Below are 19,354 nucleotides of genomic sequence, written 5' to 3'. Positions count from 1 at the left end.
ATTTGGTCTTGATCCTGATCTTCACTTACAGCAGGCAGATCTTCTTCTCCAGATTCTTACCTTTGTTTTCTGCAGCTTGAGCAGTGTGGCTAGAGCCCTTGCTGGTGAAGACTGAGGCAGAGAAGTCATTGAGTACCTCAGCTTTCTCTATATCCCTTGTGACCAGGTCTCCAGTTTCCTTCTGGAGAGGGCCCACATCTTCCCTGGCCTTCCTTTTATCAGTGATAAACCTGTAGAATTTCTTCTCGTTCCCCTTTATGTCCCTAGCTAGATTTAATTCTATCTGAGTTCTAGCTTTCCTGACCTGATTCCTGACTGCTCAGACAGCTTTTTTGTAGTCCTCCCAGGTAACCCATTCCCACTTCCACTCCCTGTAGACTTTCTTTTTTGCACTTAAGTAAGTCCAGGAGCATCTTGTTGATCCAGAATCCTCCTGGCATTCTTGCCTACCTTCCTTTCTCTCGGGATGCACTGCTTCTGGCTTTGGATGAAATGGTCTTTGAATACTTACCAACTTTCTTGGGCCCTTCTTCCCCCCAGAACTTTATGCTAAGTCACCCTGTCAAGCAGTTTCCTGAAGAGGTCGAAGTCTGCTCTCCTAAAGTCCAGAGTAGCAAGCTGGCTGCTAAATCTTGCTTGATACCTTAAGGATCTCAAATTTGAGAAATTGTGTTGAATCTTCCATCAGCCCTCTTGGCACATAGCATAAGAATAGCCACCTTAGCTCTGACCAGAGGCAGAAATCGTGGCTAATCCTGGACTAATGAGCAGTCACTGAAATCTCCAGGTTTGCAGATAATGCTGAGTGGTCAAATATCACAGAGACAGCGCGAAACTCCAGAAGGTAGTGGACAAAATGTGGCAGATGAAAGTCAGTGTAGATTGATCTAAGGTAACACACTCAAAGAAAAATAACCTAGACAAAGGCTAGATGATGTCAACCTTGATTGCAGAGCCATCACTGATAGCTCTGTGAAGTGATCACCTCAGTGTGCAGGGACTACCAAAAAATCCAAAAAAGGGCCTTCCATCATGAGGAAGTGTACTGAGGAGAGAGTTTTATTTTGCTGCTGTTTAAATCTTGGTGTACTCTTATGTGAGCCCCTGAGTGAGGGGCTGGTCTTCCCTGCTTGAGGGTAAGTCAGCAGAGGGTGGTCAAGGGGCCTCCTTACAGCACAAGCAAGGCAAGAAATTCTTAAGTAGGTGGTAAAAGATGTGAGCAGGGTATTTCCCCCTGCATACCAAATGCAGGGTGGTAGAGGAGTCCATGGGGAAGGGACAGGTTGCTCATTCAGTCTTGCAGAATGTAGTACTGGGCTGAACAATCCATCATCTGCCGTGTTTCTGATGCTCCTATCCTGTACCTGATTGTGGTCAACAGTTGAGCCTACAACTAGGACACAGTAGATAAATATTTCCCAAAATAGCCTCGTGGACATCAAGCCCTTATGGCTTGCAGACTTTCCAAGCCAGAGGAGGTGGAGCTGTCTTTTTTTTTTTTTTTAAGAATGAAATTCTATTTTTATTTTTCATATATATAAAAGAGCAAAAAGGGCTTTGAAATCAAACTTTGTTACTGGAGGTGACAGGCCAACTATGCGTAGGTGCCAACTGCAACTTTATTTTGGCTGCCATCTCAAGAGGAAAGCTGGCAGTAGGAATGGCAGGGAGGCATGTCCAGGAGAAGATGAAGAATTTAGCCAGACTTTCAACAGCCTCTTTGACTCTGGGTGGCTGAGAAAACAGAGAGCAGTGTTTTCTGTGTGCTCTGACAAAATACCCTTTAATGATTGTCTTCTGGGTCACACTGAGTTGCAGCTTGTACCACTGCATTGACCCAACCCAGTGAAGGATACCAGATTTCGCTTCTGAAGATGCAGAGGGGGGGGAAGGGGTTGTGTATCAGCATGGTTGGTTGCTTCTGCTTTTTCTGCTGAGTGAGCAAAGCAAATAACTTCCCTTTAGTTTCTAGGTTTAAGCTAGCATTGACCACGCAAGCAAGAGGCTAATTATCTTTCAGTCTAAATAAAAAACAATTATGTGTTTAGGGAAACAGAAGTTTCATTTTCAATCTACAGACTGGGAGAAAGATTACAGGTTTGTAGCCCAGATGAAAGACACCCAGGAAAGAAAAAAAAAAACATTGTAGACTATACATTATTTCCTGAAAAATGAGGTATCCCATCTCAAAAGAACCAACTTAGATGACTAGAACAGATCATTCAAAGCAGCTAAAATGTAGCAATATCTTTCTAGGAATATTACCCAAAGCCCAAGAAAACTTTGTTCTTTTGTTTTCTCTTTTTGCCAAGTTCTGTCTCAGCTCATGGAATTGCAGACTGCTTTATGCCCTTTCAGCCTTTTCACCATCAGAATGAGACCATCTGTGGTCAGCACTCAGTGGATTGTACCTAAGCCAGCAGCAGTGGTTGGGGTGAAGGAGGAAGGATGCGGGAGGCTCCTTTTCCTTCACAGGGATCATAAAAGTAAGACTAACGGAAGCTGTCTGCAAGTGTACAGATATGACTGCAGCTACACTGCAAGATGCAGGTCTACCTTTCCAGCTCCAGACATTTAGAAGGGCACACTCTTAAAAAAAAAATAAAAATAAAAAATGTCCATTTTCTCCATGTTAACATCTCATTGTTAACATGCTGCTATGTCGGGATGACAATATTGAAAGCAAGACCAAGGTACAGCCACATTTTGATAGAAAGATGAAGAAACCTAGGGAAACCAGGGAAAGTCCCTTTTTAAAAAGCAATTAACATTGCATTTTCCTATTTCTTTAATAGATGATTTAAAGTGAATTGTTTATTTCCTGCTTTTCTGTAATGTGGAGGGATGGAGAAGAATACAAGATCAAGATAGCTACAACAGTAGCTTCACTGTGTGAGACAGAAGCAGGAACAGGTCAAGCATTAGCAGTCTTCACACACCTGCTCTCTCCTATATTTACCCATAGTTACACATTAATACACAGTATTGGTGTTTCAGAAGTACCAGTTTTCTTTCAAACACACAGAACAAAGGCATTAGCTTGTAATTTATACCTAAACAGAGAACGCTGGCATACCTTCAACTTGGTCCAAAGCCATTAGCCTGCAAGAGTCTTACAAATTTTTCTCTAACAAACTCTCCACTGCCCTATTTTTACTATTTTTTCCCCATACACCTCTGCAGAGATGCAGGCTGGAGGATTTCCTCCCCCCACCCTCCCTTACACTCTGTAATATCGAGGTAAAGAAGCACAATACCTTCTTTCCCTTGTTCAAGAGGTTTTAATAAGGACTCATTTTTTAAACCTCTCACACTTTACAACATTTAAATGTACACCAAGCTCAGATAAAAAATAAAGCTTTCTTACAAAGTACATTTTTCCAGTGAATTGTTTTATGGTGTGTTTTTTTTTTTGTGCAGTAAAAATAGCTGCTACATAAATCCCTCCTGTTCTCTGAAAAGGAGTCACAGTTATTCCAAAAATAGAATCCATATCTTAATCATACAGGATAAACTGCAGGAAGAAGAGACAAGTCAACTGAAAAAATAAGGCTTGTATATAAATTTTTTTTTAAAGGACATGCATAGAAGTTGAAAAACATATGCCATTTATAAAGGAAAAAGTTAATTTTATCCATATTAGTATTTTCATTTTTCAGTTAAAGAAAAAAAACCACAAATAGGCCCTTAATGTCCCAGAATATGATATTAGTTTCATGTAAAAATGCCAAAACGCACAAAGAATTGCCAGCTTCAGTCTTAACACTGAGCCAGCTTCCCACCGCACCCACCCCCCCCAGTGTCATGTCATTGGCATACCATATGCATGCATACTCAGTACTTATGTTGTCTCTGAGGCCAATTAAATATTTGCAGAAGGTTGTATATCCTAGACAAACATGAAATAGCCATTCAATAGGTTTACATTCATCCTATTCAAAAAAACCACACATACAATTAGTTTAATTTACACTATACAGTATCTGTTAAATAGGAACATTACGTAGTTGCAAAAAGAATCACAGAATATGTACAAAACTGAATATTGAAATGGTATGATTTTCCTTCCTTTCTCATGAGGGTTTTTTACTTTTTGAAAGAGTTGCTACATCTGGTTTTGGACACAGAGTGTTGATGTACCTGTGCATTTCCAGAGTAATAATAATAATACAATAAAAAAACATGCTTGAGAACAAGACATTAATATCAATTCTTCTTACCGCTCTTCTAAAATAAATTAGTTTTTCTTAAATAATTGCATGATAGGAGATGGAAGCAAGGATGACGGCACGTGAAAAAAAGAATCTGAGCAATTGTTCTGCTCCATCACCAGTTTCCTCATCCAACCTTTGGTTTTAAAGCCAACCCATCATTACATGGCAGTGTAAGTAGCCAAAACATTTTATATGGCAGAATAGGTGGTCAAAATGCTTAACCTTAAAGCATTTTTGTGTCATTGTGACAGAGCTGTGATCTGTATCGACTTCCATGCTGCTCAAGTGCCTGACACAGCAACATCTGAAGCCACTGATGAAATAAGGCCACTTCCTTCCAACTTTCCCTGGTTACAAAATCAGTCAAGGTCCTTATTTCACCACACTTGCACCCATCCGAACAGCCAGAAGAACTGACTGCAGACGGCTCCTGGTAACAGTCCCAACAAGCACTCCCTGCAGGTGCAGGACCAGATGGTCGGGCTCAGTCTTCAGTGTCGGGCTGCACCCCCAGCATAGCATGCAGCTCCTCTGCTGTGTACCCCAGCAAGTTCTGCAGGTCGCACACAAAGCGATAAACGTAGCGCTTCCCCGAGGTCTTGTGGATGATGTTCTTGTCATAATAGTAGCGCAGCCCTCGGCTGAGTTTCTCATAGTTCATTTTTGGCTTGTTTTTCCTCCTTCCCCACCTCCGTGCCACCTGCCGGTGCAAAAAGAAAAACAAATGTAAAGGGTTTGTTCAAGTCACAATTTTCTGGTCAGCAGCTTATAAAGGCAGTTATTAAAACCCCTTTCAATCAAAGCAGTTTAGTTGTTTGGGTGTCCAAAACTTGGATAATACAGGAGTTGGTGGCTCAAACCCCAAGACAAGTATGAGCTACAGGACAAAGTATGTCATACAGGACAAAGCTGTTGTTGCAAGTGGCAGCAAGAACACCTCCTTGCAGAGGATGGGCCCAATATCCTTAAGAGGATCAAGCTTAAGTGAAATGTAGTCACCTCTCTCAAACAGGACACAATTAAAGATTTAACTTGCTATTGAGAAGCAAGGGACAACTTTTTAAATGGAAGTTTAATTGTAAGAAATTCCTTGCAGTTGATGATTCCCCTTCCCTTCTTGAAATAAAACAGGATTCAGGGGACTTTAAATCGTATCTCTTAATACAGTAACTTCCCTACTGGTAGCAGCAATCAGGAAACAAAGGTATGGTCTCCTCATTTTTCATGACTAGAGCCATAAGCTCCCAACAAGTTTAAAAAGCAGCACTATCACATTTGCTGTTTACTACAAGAGCTATAATACCCTTCAGTGCCTTTGCCCTGGGAATTCGTGCAATCCCAGATGTTGCCGATTCAACTGTATTCAGAAAGCTAGCCTACAGTATTGCTTAGCCTGTCAAAACATCTAACTTTGTATGCTTTAAGTTTCAAGCTATGCAATGTGTTCTCATTACTATAAGCAAATGCTGATATCCCAAGGGAGGGGGAGCATCCCACAGCAGTCCTGACCACACAGTAAAGTATTTGCAGATGAAGAGATTTCAGCAAGCGTCTGATCTCACGAATGCTTTATAGTCAAGAGGAGGCCCACAGATAGCAGATGAGACCCTAAAGTCTTTTTGTACACCGCAATTAAACACATACCTCATCTGGGTCAGCAAGTTTAAATTCCCATCCGTCTCCAGTCCAACTAATAAATGACTGGCAGGACTTGTCAGTCAGTAACTCCAGCAGGAATTGCCATAGCTGTATAGGTCCACTGCCTGTTAAGAGAGCAGGGGTGGGGAGGAGTCATAATTAATAATTCTGCAAGCTCATATCACCATCAATACATGCAACCATATTCAGATCACAAGGTCAATCTGGTTATTAGTCTGATTTTTTTTTGTTGTTTGTTTTTAATTAGAAGGAAAAAAGCTTTATTGTAAGATTTTTCCTCTACAAGTCTGTTCACAGATAGGTTAAATTTTAATTTTTTCATGGAAACATTGGATCTGATGCAAGCTATGTCTTCCATTGTTTGCAAGTAGATTCCTCATCCCTCCCTTCTACTCCCTTGGCTTGGCAGACTTTCTAGAGGAAAATCTGATTTCAGCAAGGACTATAGGAACAAGGCAAGCCAACATCTGCAGGAATCCACCACTGGGGAAGGCTTTGTCCAAGCTTTCCTTTTTCCAAAATAATCAGAAGGTGCATTTGATATTTACCGCATTCTGATGTACCCATGTTTTCTTGGGTTAGACAGATAGTCCCATAAGACTTCCCCTACGTACACTTAAAATTGAAAATCTTCAAGAGTTGTGGACTTTGACCACACTACAAGACATAATTTACAACTACACAACTCTATCAGCACAGATATGCATTTACAGAAAATATTGTTGTTGCATGAGTAGTGACCATTTTGCTTCACTACTTACCAGTAAAGCCAGCTAGAATCGCTGCTGGTATAACTGGTTTCCCTTGTTCTACAGGATCGCTTCGATCTTGAATATAGTCTTTAAAAGACATTGTAGGTTTGCTCATACACAAGGACTGGCTACAGTCATCTTCAAAACTCTCATAGGATGGCACACGCTGTAAATCCACTAGTGATGACTGGCTGTTCCAGGACTGCAGCATTGAATCTGAGCTTTCATAGCTTTCTGCACCACTCTCACTAGATTCATGTTCTCTAAGTTTACCTTCATAAGAAAAGAGAAAAATGTTTTTCTTCTTGTATATATAAACTATGAAAGGGAGGAAAAGACAAAGAATATGGCCTTGAATCCATTATTGTCATACAGACAGTAACTCACCAGAATTATCTATCAGCAAGTTCAGATTACTCCTTGTGAAATCTTGATTTACTGCACAGTAGTTCACACTAACTGCATCTACTTGGGTTTTAGGGAACAATGAAAAGTCTTGTTCTGGATTAAGGAGATTTGGTCCTGTGGAAGTCTGGCAGATATCACTCAGGAGATTGGGTTTGGGATAACTGAGGGCTTTAGGGTACCCAGGCATCTGCATGCCATAGGGGGTCTGATCCACATTAACAGCTGAAAAAAAAAAAAAAAGAAAGAATGAATTAAGTGGTTTTCTCCTTAAACAGATGAATACACCTTGAAAACCCCACAACAGCTGTGCCACTAAGTAGTTTTCCTCTTTAGAAATCTTACAGAACACTATTAGATGCTATGGACCTCCTAGAAAGGCTACTGACATCAGTGACAAGACTCCCATTTACTGGTCTCCAAGTCAGACTCTCTTAATCTCCATCTGTATCTTCACACCACAAATACGTATATTGTTTGTTCTTGAAAGACACTACAGGGCTGCAGAAAAAGCTGGAGAAACTTAAGTGGTTTTGAGGCAGGCCCTCATCATTAAGTGATGCAATAAGGCTAATCTAGAGATCAAACTGTGGTTCAGTAAAATATGGCACCAAAAGCACAATCTGAAGGATGTAGCACTTGGTCTCTATGGTTATGCCATACACTGTCAAAAGCTCTGTTACGCTTCCACAGCCCTCAGAAAAGCTAAACATAGCTCCTGCTGCTGCTTTTTGGCTGTTTGCTAGAGGTGGGAGTGGTCACTCTGCTCCACAGATGTAGGCTTTGGCATTCCAAGAGGAAATCTGTTGTGTTTTTTTTTTCCCCATACCCTTCAGCCTTCAAAAGATTTCTGGTATGAGTTAGATGACAAACAATACTAGGAAAAAGAACTGCGGCAATTGAAGTGTTCTCTGATGCACAGTAACTATTCTGGTGCCTTTTTCAAAAAAGGATCTGTGACATTCTTAGATTAAACTTAGGATATCTGAAGTGTCAAATTTCTTAAGATACTTACTTAAGGAGTTATTATTGACCCAGTGAGGAACTGAGGTGAGATGAGAGCTCTCCACATATTGATCCTGTGCTTTTTCTTGGCTATCTGAAAGGTGGAGAAAAAAGAAAGCTTGGTTTTACAGTCCTAAAGATGTGACACATATAAGAAAGGTTTCTGACTCAAGCATTTAGGGTCATCATTTACATAAGCTTTACTAGCATACTGCATCAAATTCTTTCAGAGGGGAAAAAATACCCCTAAAATGCCCCCAAAATCCCACAAAAACAAACACCAAAAGAAGCCTCATAACTTCCAGCACATTTGAAAACCTCCATATGAATGGTATTTTAACAATGAAACAACAGTAATTTAAAGGTCCAGATCTTAACATTTGCAGCTATATAGTGTTATGCTCCAAAAACAAGGGAGCACATGGGTGAACACTGATGATGTTGCTAAAACTCTATATGCAACAAGTTTGGATGCTTTCTAAGGCATCCTTTACATCCCTTCACTGAATAACCTCAGAACACGATATAAAAGGAGTAAAACCAGATACCTGTGACTTTGTCAGCAAGTTTTGCCTATCTTCTGGTTGACTACATGTATTTTTAATAAATGATTATTACAGTAGCCTTAATCTCATTATTTCAATTATTAATACAAATAAAACATGAATGCAAGAGGTACTTTGCCTGAACACAGAATGACTTCAGCAGATACCTGCAATTGCACTTTGTTTATGATGGATGCAGTACTACTTTTGATAATGCTTTCATCAACCACGCTTTACACTTCATCTTGACTTTTGATACGTAACAAAAATCCTTCACAGTGACATTAGCTTTTGAAGGAGTCCTATTTTTGCTCCTGTCAAAAAAGCCTTAGCTTTTTCTGGCTCCATAGATACCTTTTATCATCTGCTCCAGGTGTTCCCACAGAATGTCACCCACATAGTCAGGCGCAAGTTCCAGGAAGCGTTCCTTGCCCAAGTTGCAGAGGTCTTGGCCACTCATAAGAAACTGATGGATGTTCACATTTGCCAAACTAAATTCATTGGTAGCCCACGAAAGCCACTGGCAAACTTGCTGTTCAGTCCACAGCCAGGGATCTGAAAGGCAGAAAGCATCCAGCATTTGAGAGAAATCCTAACATTTGTCAGCTCCTGAAATAGTCTTCATTAAAAGGCAGTGAATGAAAGAAACTTTTAACCAATTACTTCTGAAGTTTAAGCTTCAGAATGAATGTATTCTTCAACTTGAAGAAAAGCAGCTCTCTATTTTCTTACTGCATTCACTTCTAATCAGAGATGTCCTCAGCTTCATCGACTCTCTTATGCTGCCAAAATATGAGCTGTCTATGCACCCATTTTTAATACCAGCAAGTTTACTTCTTCCAAGTCAAGCTGTGCCAGATTCACATAGGATCCATTCTTGTATTCCCTACTGACATCATTCTTTCTCTTTTCAAAGAACCGCTATTCAGTGTCCTCCTTAGCATCAAAAAAAGACCTTATAAATAGAAAACACTTACTATTTGGTATACCCAGCCGACACTGTTCCTTTGTGAAACCACTGAAAGTATCTTTCAGGGCTTGACTCATCACAGCCTTACTGCACGGGGTTAACAGAGGCAATTCACAGTTGTTGGACTCTACAAGAAAGAATAGGGGGAGGAGGGGAAAAGGGAGATGCATTAGCTTTTAGGCCAGTCAAAGAAGTGGCAGGTTTTTGCTATACTATTTGAAGAATAAGAAAAGGCTGCTAGAAACTAGGTATTTTAAAACAAACAAGGAAGATCCACTTTCAAATCATCTTAACATATTTTCAACACTAAAATCTTTGTAGTGCTGGGTTGATAAAATTGCATCATGCTAAATTAAAGCTTTGCTGCTGCCCATCACATAGATCATTACTGATTCTTCACAGTTGCACAACATGCCTTTGTTGTAGTGAAATTTTACTGTATTTTTTCTTTAAAGGAAATATGAGACTGCTTATTTCTATTTTCTCATCTATAATTTGACCTCAGACTTCTTTATTATAACTCCAGACAGTCTTAATTTAGTTGGAGAGCTATGCAACTGATAATAGGGTTATTAAGAACTAGCATGCACTACTCAACAGTGTGATCCAGTGGACTGTTTCCAACCTTCCCATGTATCCCTCAAATCACCTCAACCAAACAGCTGTGACTGGTCACAAGCTGTCACTCAGTGCCTAAAATAATACAATGAAATCCAAAAACAGCATCATTCATAAATTACTAATCCACATGATTGATTTTTATGTTTGTTAATCGGTTATATTCAAGCTAGATTTGAAATGAGAAATGATTACTATTATGGGTAGAATCATAGAATGGCCTGGGTTCAGAAGGACCTCAAAGATCATCTAGGTTTAATTGTCTGCTATGTGTAGGGTCACCAACCACTAAATCAGGCTGCCCAGTTTTATTTTGCCAAATCAGCTGTCCATAAAAATAAATCTGGGCAAATTTTTTTTCCACTCCATCTTGTTGGAGAATTCTCATGGGAAGGTGCCTCAAATTATTCTGAAAGTCCTCACAAGATGATGAAGAAAAGAAGTCAACCACACCACCAGAATGTTTCAGATTAAAAAAAAGCTTTGAATGGTATTTTGTTTGTGATTGACAGTGCTAAGCTAGAGGTAATGTAAAGACACCTGAATCACATCACTATGGTACCCCTGAATAATATTTGGGAGCCTCTGAAAACTAGCACACAGGAAGCACTTGAAAATTCTGTTATTTGAGAAGCATATAACGGTGACAAGGTATGTGAAGTCAGACTTCAAGTCAGTTCAGGAAGGTGTGTGGCTCTTCTTGTTTTCCTAGCTCCTGACTAGGTACAGGCTCCACTTGATCCAGCAAGCAGAGCTCAGTACCAGCCACGTTTTTGCTTCTGTTTGTACCACACCCATCCTCAATATCAGTTAAGACCTGCTTTGCTGACCAGAGAAGGTGACTGATTAGAATCACAGCAGAACAAAGGACTGGCAGTTTTTCATAGGTTTTAGGGCATTTTTTTGTTGTTGTTTTTTCAAATCCATTTTCCAAGTAGGAAACAAAGGCAGCATTGGATAGAATACTGACTTTTTTTTGGGGGGGAAGGGGAGTTAGAATAAGCTAGTCAGGGAGTTCAGGCTAGGATTTACACAGAACTGCTGGCAGGTACTGTCCTATAGACACACACACAAATATATGTAAACATCCTGTTTTTTAAGGTAAGGACTAAAAACAAATTCCTAGGGAAAACAGAAGAAGTAGGAAAGGGAACAAGCATTTCTGTGTTCTGGGTATTAATGCCAGAGGATCAAGAGCGTCAAGAAAAGAGCTTGCTGAATATTTGCAATGTCTCAACCATACTGAATATTTGCAATGTCTCAACCATAATTTCTAAGTTTAAATACTTTTAATTTTTTGTTTAAATTTAAATATTTTAAACTGCCTTGAAGTAGACCTACTTTAATAACAGTTAAGGCTTCTTACATGGAGTGTCAGTCTATCTTAAACTAGTCCCAGTTCCCACTCTTTTCCAGAGCAGATAACAGCAATGCCAAGAGAGCAACTCACATGGTTTAAATCAAATATGTACACAGAAGTCCATGTAATAAAACAAGGTTTTTTTTTTGTTTTTTTTTTGTTTTTTTTAGGGAAATTATCTGGCACTCAGACTCCACATATTTCTTTCTGACCTATGGATTGGACCAAGAAACAGAGTTAAAAGTTACCATAAGAAGTAGAATCAAATCCTGTCGGCACTTCCTGGAGTGTTTGATCTTCATTTAGCGATAAAAAATAGCCAGCAAACAGGGAGTTGGAGCTATCAAAGGTGTCAAATGCTGGTTGCCGCTGCAAAGTAACAGAATAACAGAAGCCCCAACATTAGATTTTTTTTTTCTAGAGCAGTGCTGCTAGGAAACCAAACCCAACCACTTCCTAGACTTTGAGATCATGCATAACCACTACCTCAAATCAACTAAACCGTACCTTTGAAATACTTGAATAGAAAACAACCATGTTGCAATTGTGTTCATGTACAAGAAGCCAATGTTCACACCACAGTACTAACTGTGCAGCACATTCTACAAGTCAGGTAAAGCCAAGGAAGGCTATTCTAAGCCTTCCTGTGATTGAATCTTTTAACAATAGAGAACGCATATATATCTATACACACACTCTCAGATATGCTCTGAAGAAATCTTAGCATTTCTTTAACCTACAAAATTCACTAATCACTTGGGATTTTGATGGCAGAAGTCTAAGTGCTGGAGAAGCAATTGGTAGCGCATGACCTACAATAGGTGAATATGCAATTTTCAGGAAAAAAGACAGAACCGTAGCATGAAGCACATCACTTCAAACAATACAGCCAGCTTTAGAAGACTTAAGGACTTCTACATTTGTGAGTTACATGATTTTCCAGCCACTACATTTTGCAGTCATTCAGTGAAATACTGCTAATTAAATCGTACAGAAAGAGATAAACAAGAGCATAATGAAAATAGTCCAGATAAAAACAAATTCTACTCATATATGGCAGCCTTACATATACTGATACATTTTAAAAACTTAGTTTCCTGTATACTTGACTTGTGCATCCTAGAAACACAGAGTACAACCACTAAAGCTCTCCAGCCTCATAAGGAGAAGGGAGGAAAATGCAAAAGGGGAGAAAATAACTTTAAAAAACAACTTATGCAGCTCACCCTTTAGTCACAAGGAAACAGTATCTGTCATATCCAGAAGCAAAAAGAGGTAAAAAGTTGCCCCCAAGATTTTAAAAGCATCTGAAGATAGAAAATTGTTCTGAAAAGCCATAGCACAAACAGCAGCTATTGCAGCTCAGAGATGTGGAGACTAAGGCATCTTGCAAACACTTCCTTCTTTCGTACATGCAGTGGTATACCAGCTTACGCCAAAGCAAAGTACAAAGATGCTTCAGGGCTGTATTCAAGTATGAGGCAAAAGCAACCTGAACCGTTTTTCTGTCACTGCAAGGGTATTTCCATGTACCCCCTAACTTTTCTTTTGGTGTCACTGTAAGGCTTTGACATAGAAGAAACAGAAGAAAAAGCTGTGGAAGAACACAATATCGTGTCTCTGGGGGTTAACTGGCTTCAGGGATCCCCACTGAGAGCCAGATAGTGGAGACAAATTCTATACAGTCAGCCCAGGTGCCCACCACAGGTACTGGAAAGTCAGTGCCAACCCATGGAAAAAAAGCTCATAACCACACATAACAAGCTACTGGCACATTGGGCAACTGTTAATAAAGAATACTTGGTACACTACGAGATAAAAGCACTGACTCATCACTAGTACCTAGAAGAAAGGGCAAGTTCTTTCAACATAATCTGGAAACTCCTGCATTTTGTGTAAATAGCTGACCCTTATCCTGAGTCACTGGAAAAAATGCTGTGGCATGTGAATGAGTAAAATCTATACTGTACTAGTTTCATATTTCAAAAAGGGTTAGTGTTTAAATAGGTTCTTGTTTTAATGGTAACCAAAGGGAAGGAAAAAAAAACAACAAAGCAATGTAGAAATAAACTCTGCTTGCCCTATCAGCCATGCAAACGCTTTATGTGGCCATTCAACATATGTTAAGACTAATTATCACAGAACAAAATAACAAAAAAAAAAAAGAGAGCAGCTACAGAGTAGTAGAATCTACATATTGATTTTGACTTAATTATATCACAACTGAGCATCTGCTTAAAAACAGCTACTATGTCCAGGAGTACACAGCTGTCAAGTTAGGGGATCTCTTTTGTACCCTACTGTTGTTGCTTGGGCAAGAGAAAAAGTTGAGAAGCCATAAAACATCAGGAGTCAGAATACTAAAGATTCACTAAATGATTCTTCAAAACACATACAGTGCTCAAAGTTAATGAGAGCTGAAAGCATCCTCCTAATCCTTGTCTGGTTCACATTAATAAATGTGTGTTAAAAAAAATGGCACTAGGATAAAAAGTAATTGGTGTGAATAAGAGAACAGAAGCACTTAATAAATGGAATCTTTGTAGTTTGCCTCTGGTTTCTCTTCAGTTTGTAAGTTCACTTCAAAACAAGGTAACAGAGGCAGCTTATCTACCAATAAAAATATACTGAATAACTAGCCTTGGTCTCTTACTAAGTGCTGGACTTTGTTGCATGTAATAAGAGAATAACCTCCTTTTTTCATAAAATTCTCTTGAACAAATCAGACTTAACTAGTCACATCAGAACAGCACTTCACTACTCTCCTCAAAACAGACAACCATGCTGCCAGCCCTGGGACATTTATTTAGGAAAAATTTAATGACAGCAGAAGGGTTTAGAAGCTGCTCACTCATGAGAGCTCACCTTGAGCATTCCTCTGTACATACTGGAGACAGGAGCTACTTGATCCATGTTTCTGATTGCAAATTCACTCATCTGAAAAACAAGAAGGGTTATGTGAGATGCACTGCTACTGAGAAAGCAAGGATGTTAAGAGGCATCTTACTGCTTTAGCACAGACTGCAGAACAGCTCTGAGTGTGATAAAGGCAAAGCTGTTTCTGTTCCCCCCCCCTCATGTTGTTTGCATCCCAATCGTATACAACAAAATTCTCATCTTGCTTACACAGCTTTTCCTGGAAGACTTCTCCCAGGAATCAGCACAGTTTTGTGAAACGAGTGCACAAGAGGATGATTAACTTCTGGTACTCTAAGTAAGTGCTTTCAGTAGCTCATCCCATTAGATGGTCATGAAAGCCTTCAGAAGTCCTTTGCCCATCAAGTACCTATTGCTTGCAGTTATTTTGTACCTTCCAAACATTATTTTTTAAACACGAAGTGTTGTCTACCTTCACTTACTACATTCATGCTCACACACCACAATTCACTTTGGACTTTGCCTTTAAGGTTCTGAAGAGAAGCAGCAGTGCTCACCATAGCACTTTCAGACTGATATTTGCCTTGCTCACTCTTCTCATGAACTACCTCTGAAAACCAGCTCCAAATACCAACAACCTGCTTCCTTCACTAGAAACAGCATCTCTGACACGCATTATTTTGCCTATTTATGAGCACAAGTACACTTAAACTTGAGCCTACTAAAGGCATACAAGTCAAAAAGGATTCATGCAGTAAAACGCCCTTCTTAGATCTGAGACCACCAACAACACTTTCATGCTGCTCAAGTCAAAGCTATCAAGTTCCCTGGGCCACCAGAAGCAGGGTTGTGCGAGGGCTGTATAACATGTTCTCTTATATATGATTCAAGGAACACAGTGATAAAATCCTTATCCCATGAGAGATCAAATACAATGAATAATGCAGATTTTACTGCCATTGTTCAAGTTTATCACGATGCTGTAATTCAGGTGTCGGTAAATGATACCTTATCAGGCTAGACTGTGGCAAGTTGTCTCAACAATTTTCCTTCTACTTTGTCATTGCATTGTGCTGCATTGTTTTGTTCCACAGAAACAGTCTGAAAATGTGTACTCCTATTTACACAAAGCAATTGAGGGCACTACTATTGCCACAAAACTGTGATTACTAAATACAAGCAATTTCTCTTAAGCCATTTCAATACACACAAAAATCAACATACAATCTTGAACTTGAAAAAAGATGACAGATTAGAGCTTAAAAAAAAACAAACAACAAATAAACCAAACCACAAAACAAGCGGAACTGCTAAAGTGACAACACATTCAACATCTGTCCATCTAGCAGAAGAAAAATACCCAACAGCCACAGATCCCTTTCATCCTCCTATGTTTGCAATCACTTAAAAGTCAAGAGTCCTCAACCTGAGAGGCCCATTTCAACTTCACAGTTATTAGATGTATGGTGCTTATCACTGAAGCAACATAAATCAGCCCAATATAAAAGGAATAGTCCACTTATCCTTCGTTAATGTTACCCAAAAGTGCAATCCACGGAATGATGGGTTTTACCTCAAATAGCATGTGCTAATATTTGATCTAAATTACACATCTCATTGAGCACCAAAGAATTTCACACAGCGTGAGTCTCACTCAGCAAGCATCCTCATTTTTTTCATTAAATTCACCAGTCTAAACAACCATTCATCCTTAATTCAAGTGGGCTTTTCTTTTTTAAGCAAAAAAAACCCAAACACCTACGTATATGGAATTTTTAATGGCCTTTGAACCTGTACATAGGAAACTAGGTACATAGGAAAACTAGCTGCAAGCCTCAACAATCAGAAGGCATTTATGAGGACACTACACACATTTATAGTAATCCTAGATCCGATCTCCAGTGAGGGATAGGATTTCTGACAATTTCAGGTGCTACCCAGGCCTTCACAGGACTCCTCTTTAGTACTTTCCCATTGATTGAGTCTCCCTCTTGGGACATATTCAAGACCCATCTGAACACTCTCCCGCGCAACCTGCTGAAGGGAGCCTGCTTTAGCAAGGAGCTGGACTAGATGATCTCCAGAGGACCCTTCCAAGCCCTACAATTCTGTGATCAGGAGATTCTGCCCTTCCCAATTTTTCTGTCCGTTTCCTCAGAAGCACTTTGGGTGCTGAGACAAAAGATCTCCAAGAAGCCCTCACTGCCCCAGCGTTGCTCATTAACCCAGCTCCTTGTATTTCTATGTCAGATTGTTCACTCTGTGGCCTTCCTATCGGGTTTCTCACAAGGCACGCAGCGCTCTGCTCTACCAACAACACAAGAAGATCTCTTTCGCTCTGGTTTTCTCCCTCCCTCAGCTCGAACCCCTCAGCACCACCAGCCCCAAACAGCTGAGGACACAACACAGCACCGAGAGGGCCGAGCAGCTCCAGAGAGCAGCAGCTGGTTTTGAGTTGAGTTCCGACAAGACACGGTGCGCCTGGGCCTGGCTCCCAGCTCCTCAGCAACGCCGATGATTGCTCCCTGCCAGCTGTAATTGGTTTAGCCGGCAGGACACCTTCCTCGCCTCCCCCGCATAGCTGAGTGGGTGAACCAGAACAGGGTCAACAGGATCAGGCACTTATTAACTAATACTTCTGAATTCTGATCGACTCCCTTTCAGCGAGGACCAGGTGCGCGCCCACAGCCGGCACGCCACGATCCCACGGCAAGTCCTGAAAGCCGACGGACGGATTTCGCTCCCGATCGGTTCGGACACGGCAGCTCCCGGCGACAGAGAGCCGCTTCGCCTCCCCACGCACACTCTCGCCCACCTAAAAGTTGGGCACAGCCCAGCCCTCGGGGTCCCTCCGCAGCCGGTCCGGAGCGCCCTCCGCCCATTAACCCCTTCCCCCCACCGCCGCCAGGTCCCCGCCGCCGCCCGGGGGTGAGAGCGGGACGGCACGGGGCGAGCAGCCCGGCTCACCTGCTCCTCCGCTTCGCAGCTCCCCCCAAAAAAACGGATAAAAGGAAGCGCCGCCGCCTCTCCGGGAGCTAAAATATCCTCGATGTGGCACAACCGGCCGACAACAACAGCGGCACAGCCGGCTTGATCCCAGCGGAGAGTCCCGGAGGAGGAGAAGAAGAAGAAAAGGGGCGGGCGGGAGGCGGGCGTCTGCGTGGGCGCTGCCGGCCGTGCCGCTGGCCGCTTCCTACGGCCGTGCCACCTTCAGCCGCGCTATGCCGCGCTGTGCCGCGCCGCCCGGCCTGCCGGGCGCTTTCAGCGGGCGGGGGCGGGGGCGGGGGCGCCGGCGGGACCGCCCCCCGGAGGCTGGCCTCTGCGTGCGGCCTGCCTCGGCGCCGATCTAGGGCGGCGGGCAGCGGGGCGGGACTCGGCCTTGAGGAGGCCTCGCTGTGTCTGGCGAGGCTGCCCCGAGGGCTTGTGAACCCCCCCGCTGATTTTCTGTGTGTGTGTGTGTGTGTGTGTGTGTGTGTCTGTCAGCACAAGAGTGAGGTTCCCTCCGGGCAAAGGGAGGAGTGTTTGGTTTAACGCTGTGCTCAGAGTAGGGCCTGCGGGATTCGCTGGGGAGCATGGGAAGAGTATGGGATCTTTGGGGTCGCTTCATTCCCTTTGCTGTACAGGAGATCACAGAATCACAGAACGGTTTGGGTTGGAAGGGAGCTCACAGCCCACCCACCCCCACCCCTGCCATGGGCAGGGCTGCCCCCCACCAGCTCAGGCTGCCCAGGCCCCCATCCAACCTGGCCTTGAGCGCCTCCAGGGATGGGGCACCACAGCTTCTCTGGGCAGCTGTGCCAGTGCTTGGCAAATGTTTTTGTATGCTTAATTAATACCTGTCCTCAGGAGGGCTAAGATTAGGAGAATCAACCCATGAAATCCCGAGTATCTGTATGACTAGTGTATTTCATAATACACTGGGACACATATTACTTAAAGAAACTCAGCAGTTCTGCCATGTTGCATGTTCTGTAGATGTCTTGGGGACTTTTTGATGATGGGTAACACCCAAACACCACAGTTGGCTAAGCAGCTCCTCAGACCTCTCACAAACTTGGTAACCCCGTGCCACCAACACGCAGGGTGAGCACCACAGCACCTCAGCACTTCCATCCTCCGCTTCTCCAGCTCTTCAGTGAGAGTCAGGGACCTAAGCTGCCTTTGCAAAGCTGTTCTTGGAGCTCACCGTTGCGTGTTGCTTTATTTAAACTAGCTGCCATTTCAAATTATCATGCCGTTGTATCTTTTCTTGTAACAGGAACCAGATAACTGCTACTCACCAGATTTCCGAAGACCCTCTGCCAGATGACTAAATGATGGTTATTTATAAGAACCTGTCGTATCTGGCTGGTGGAGGTGCAGCTGACAAGGCCATCTCCTTCTATGCTCTCCATCTAATTCTGGCCACAGCAAAGGTCAGACCACAACACTTGGTTTTCTAGTACTTCTTCCAAACCCTTCAGGATGCCTTTTTCTCTCTCTTTAGGACAGTGGCTGGTACTTCATTCCTTATGGCCAAATGTTACCAGGTGAATTGTGACAGCATGCGTTGAGATTGGATGAAAAGTCTTATGCCAGTAACATTTCTCACTTTGGGAGAGTTCTTATCTAATAAGGCAACATCTGTTATAATCTCAAGGGAAACCATTAAAAACTTTGTGTTGGCTGGATAGCAATTTTAATTACAATACTGACAAAAACAATTGTGCCACCCTTTATACAGGGGAAACATCTGTCAAAAAGATAAGATGAAAGGCTGGGTGTTACTTATTTCTAGTTAAATTGATATTCCGGATCCAGAGCAAAATTATTAACTTGGCTGTACCTTCTGTATTTTCCTCTATTCAAATTCTAATTTTTAAAGTAATTCTTATTATATACAGGCATTTAATTTCATTACCACTTAGTGTAAAGTTCACTGTTACTCCTTTACAAGTGGTATGCAATTA

The 19,354-nt window shown here is 41.8% G+C and overlaps 1 protein-coding gene across 1 annotated transcript; it reads right to left on the bottom strand.

Moving 5' to 3' along the window:
• Positions 1-3,258: 3,258 nt before the first annotated feature.
• On the bottom strand, positions 3,259-17,648 carry ETS2 (ETS proto-oncogene 2, transcription factor). The gene is made up of 10 exons (XM_031612553.2): positions 17,373-17,648; positions 14,394-14,465; positions 11,777-11,897; positions 9,558-9,677; positions 8,935-9,135; positions 8,046-8,129; positions 7,013-7,255; positions 6,635-6,898; positions 5,859-5,977; positions 3,259-4,914 (listed from the first exon to the last, which is right to left on the bottom strand). Exons 2-10 carry the CDS (start codon positions 14,463-14,465, stop codon positions 4,699-4,701), a joined length of 1,440 nt encoding a protein of 479 aa, XP_031468413.1. The 5' UTR covers positions 17,373-17,648; the 3' UTR covers positions 3,259-4,698.
• Between the last annotated feature and the right edge of the window lie 1,706 nt (positions 17,649-19,354).

This window comes from Phasianus colchicus, chromosome 1 (assembly GCF_987193195.1).
Source record: "Phasianus colchicus chromosome 1, bPhaCol1.hap1.1, whole genome shotgun sequence".
Lineage (NCBI taxonomy): Eukaryota > Metazoa > Chordata > Aves > Galliformes > Phasianidae > Phasianus > Phasianus colchicus.
Note: the sequence above shows the minus strand (reverse complement) of the source record. Positions and strands in the feature narration are given on the sequence as shown.

Bases quoted from the DNA above. Each gene is read 5' to 3' on its own strand.
- ETS2 (XM_031612553.2), bottom strand. From the start codon at position 14,465: ATGAGTGAATTTGCAATCAGAAACATGGATCAAGTAGCTCCTGTCTCC. The intron at 11,898-14,393 runs GTGAGCTCTCAT...GTTACTTTGCAG, and splicing joins TGTACAGAGGAATGCTCAAG to CGGCAACCAGCATTTGACAC. The intron at 6,899-7,012 runs GTGAGTTACTGT...TTTCTTATGAAG, and splicing joins CTTGCTGATAGATAATTCTG to GTAAACTTAGAGAACATGAA.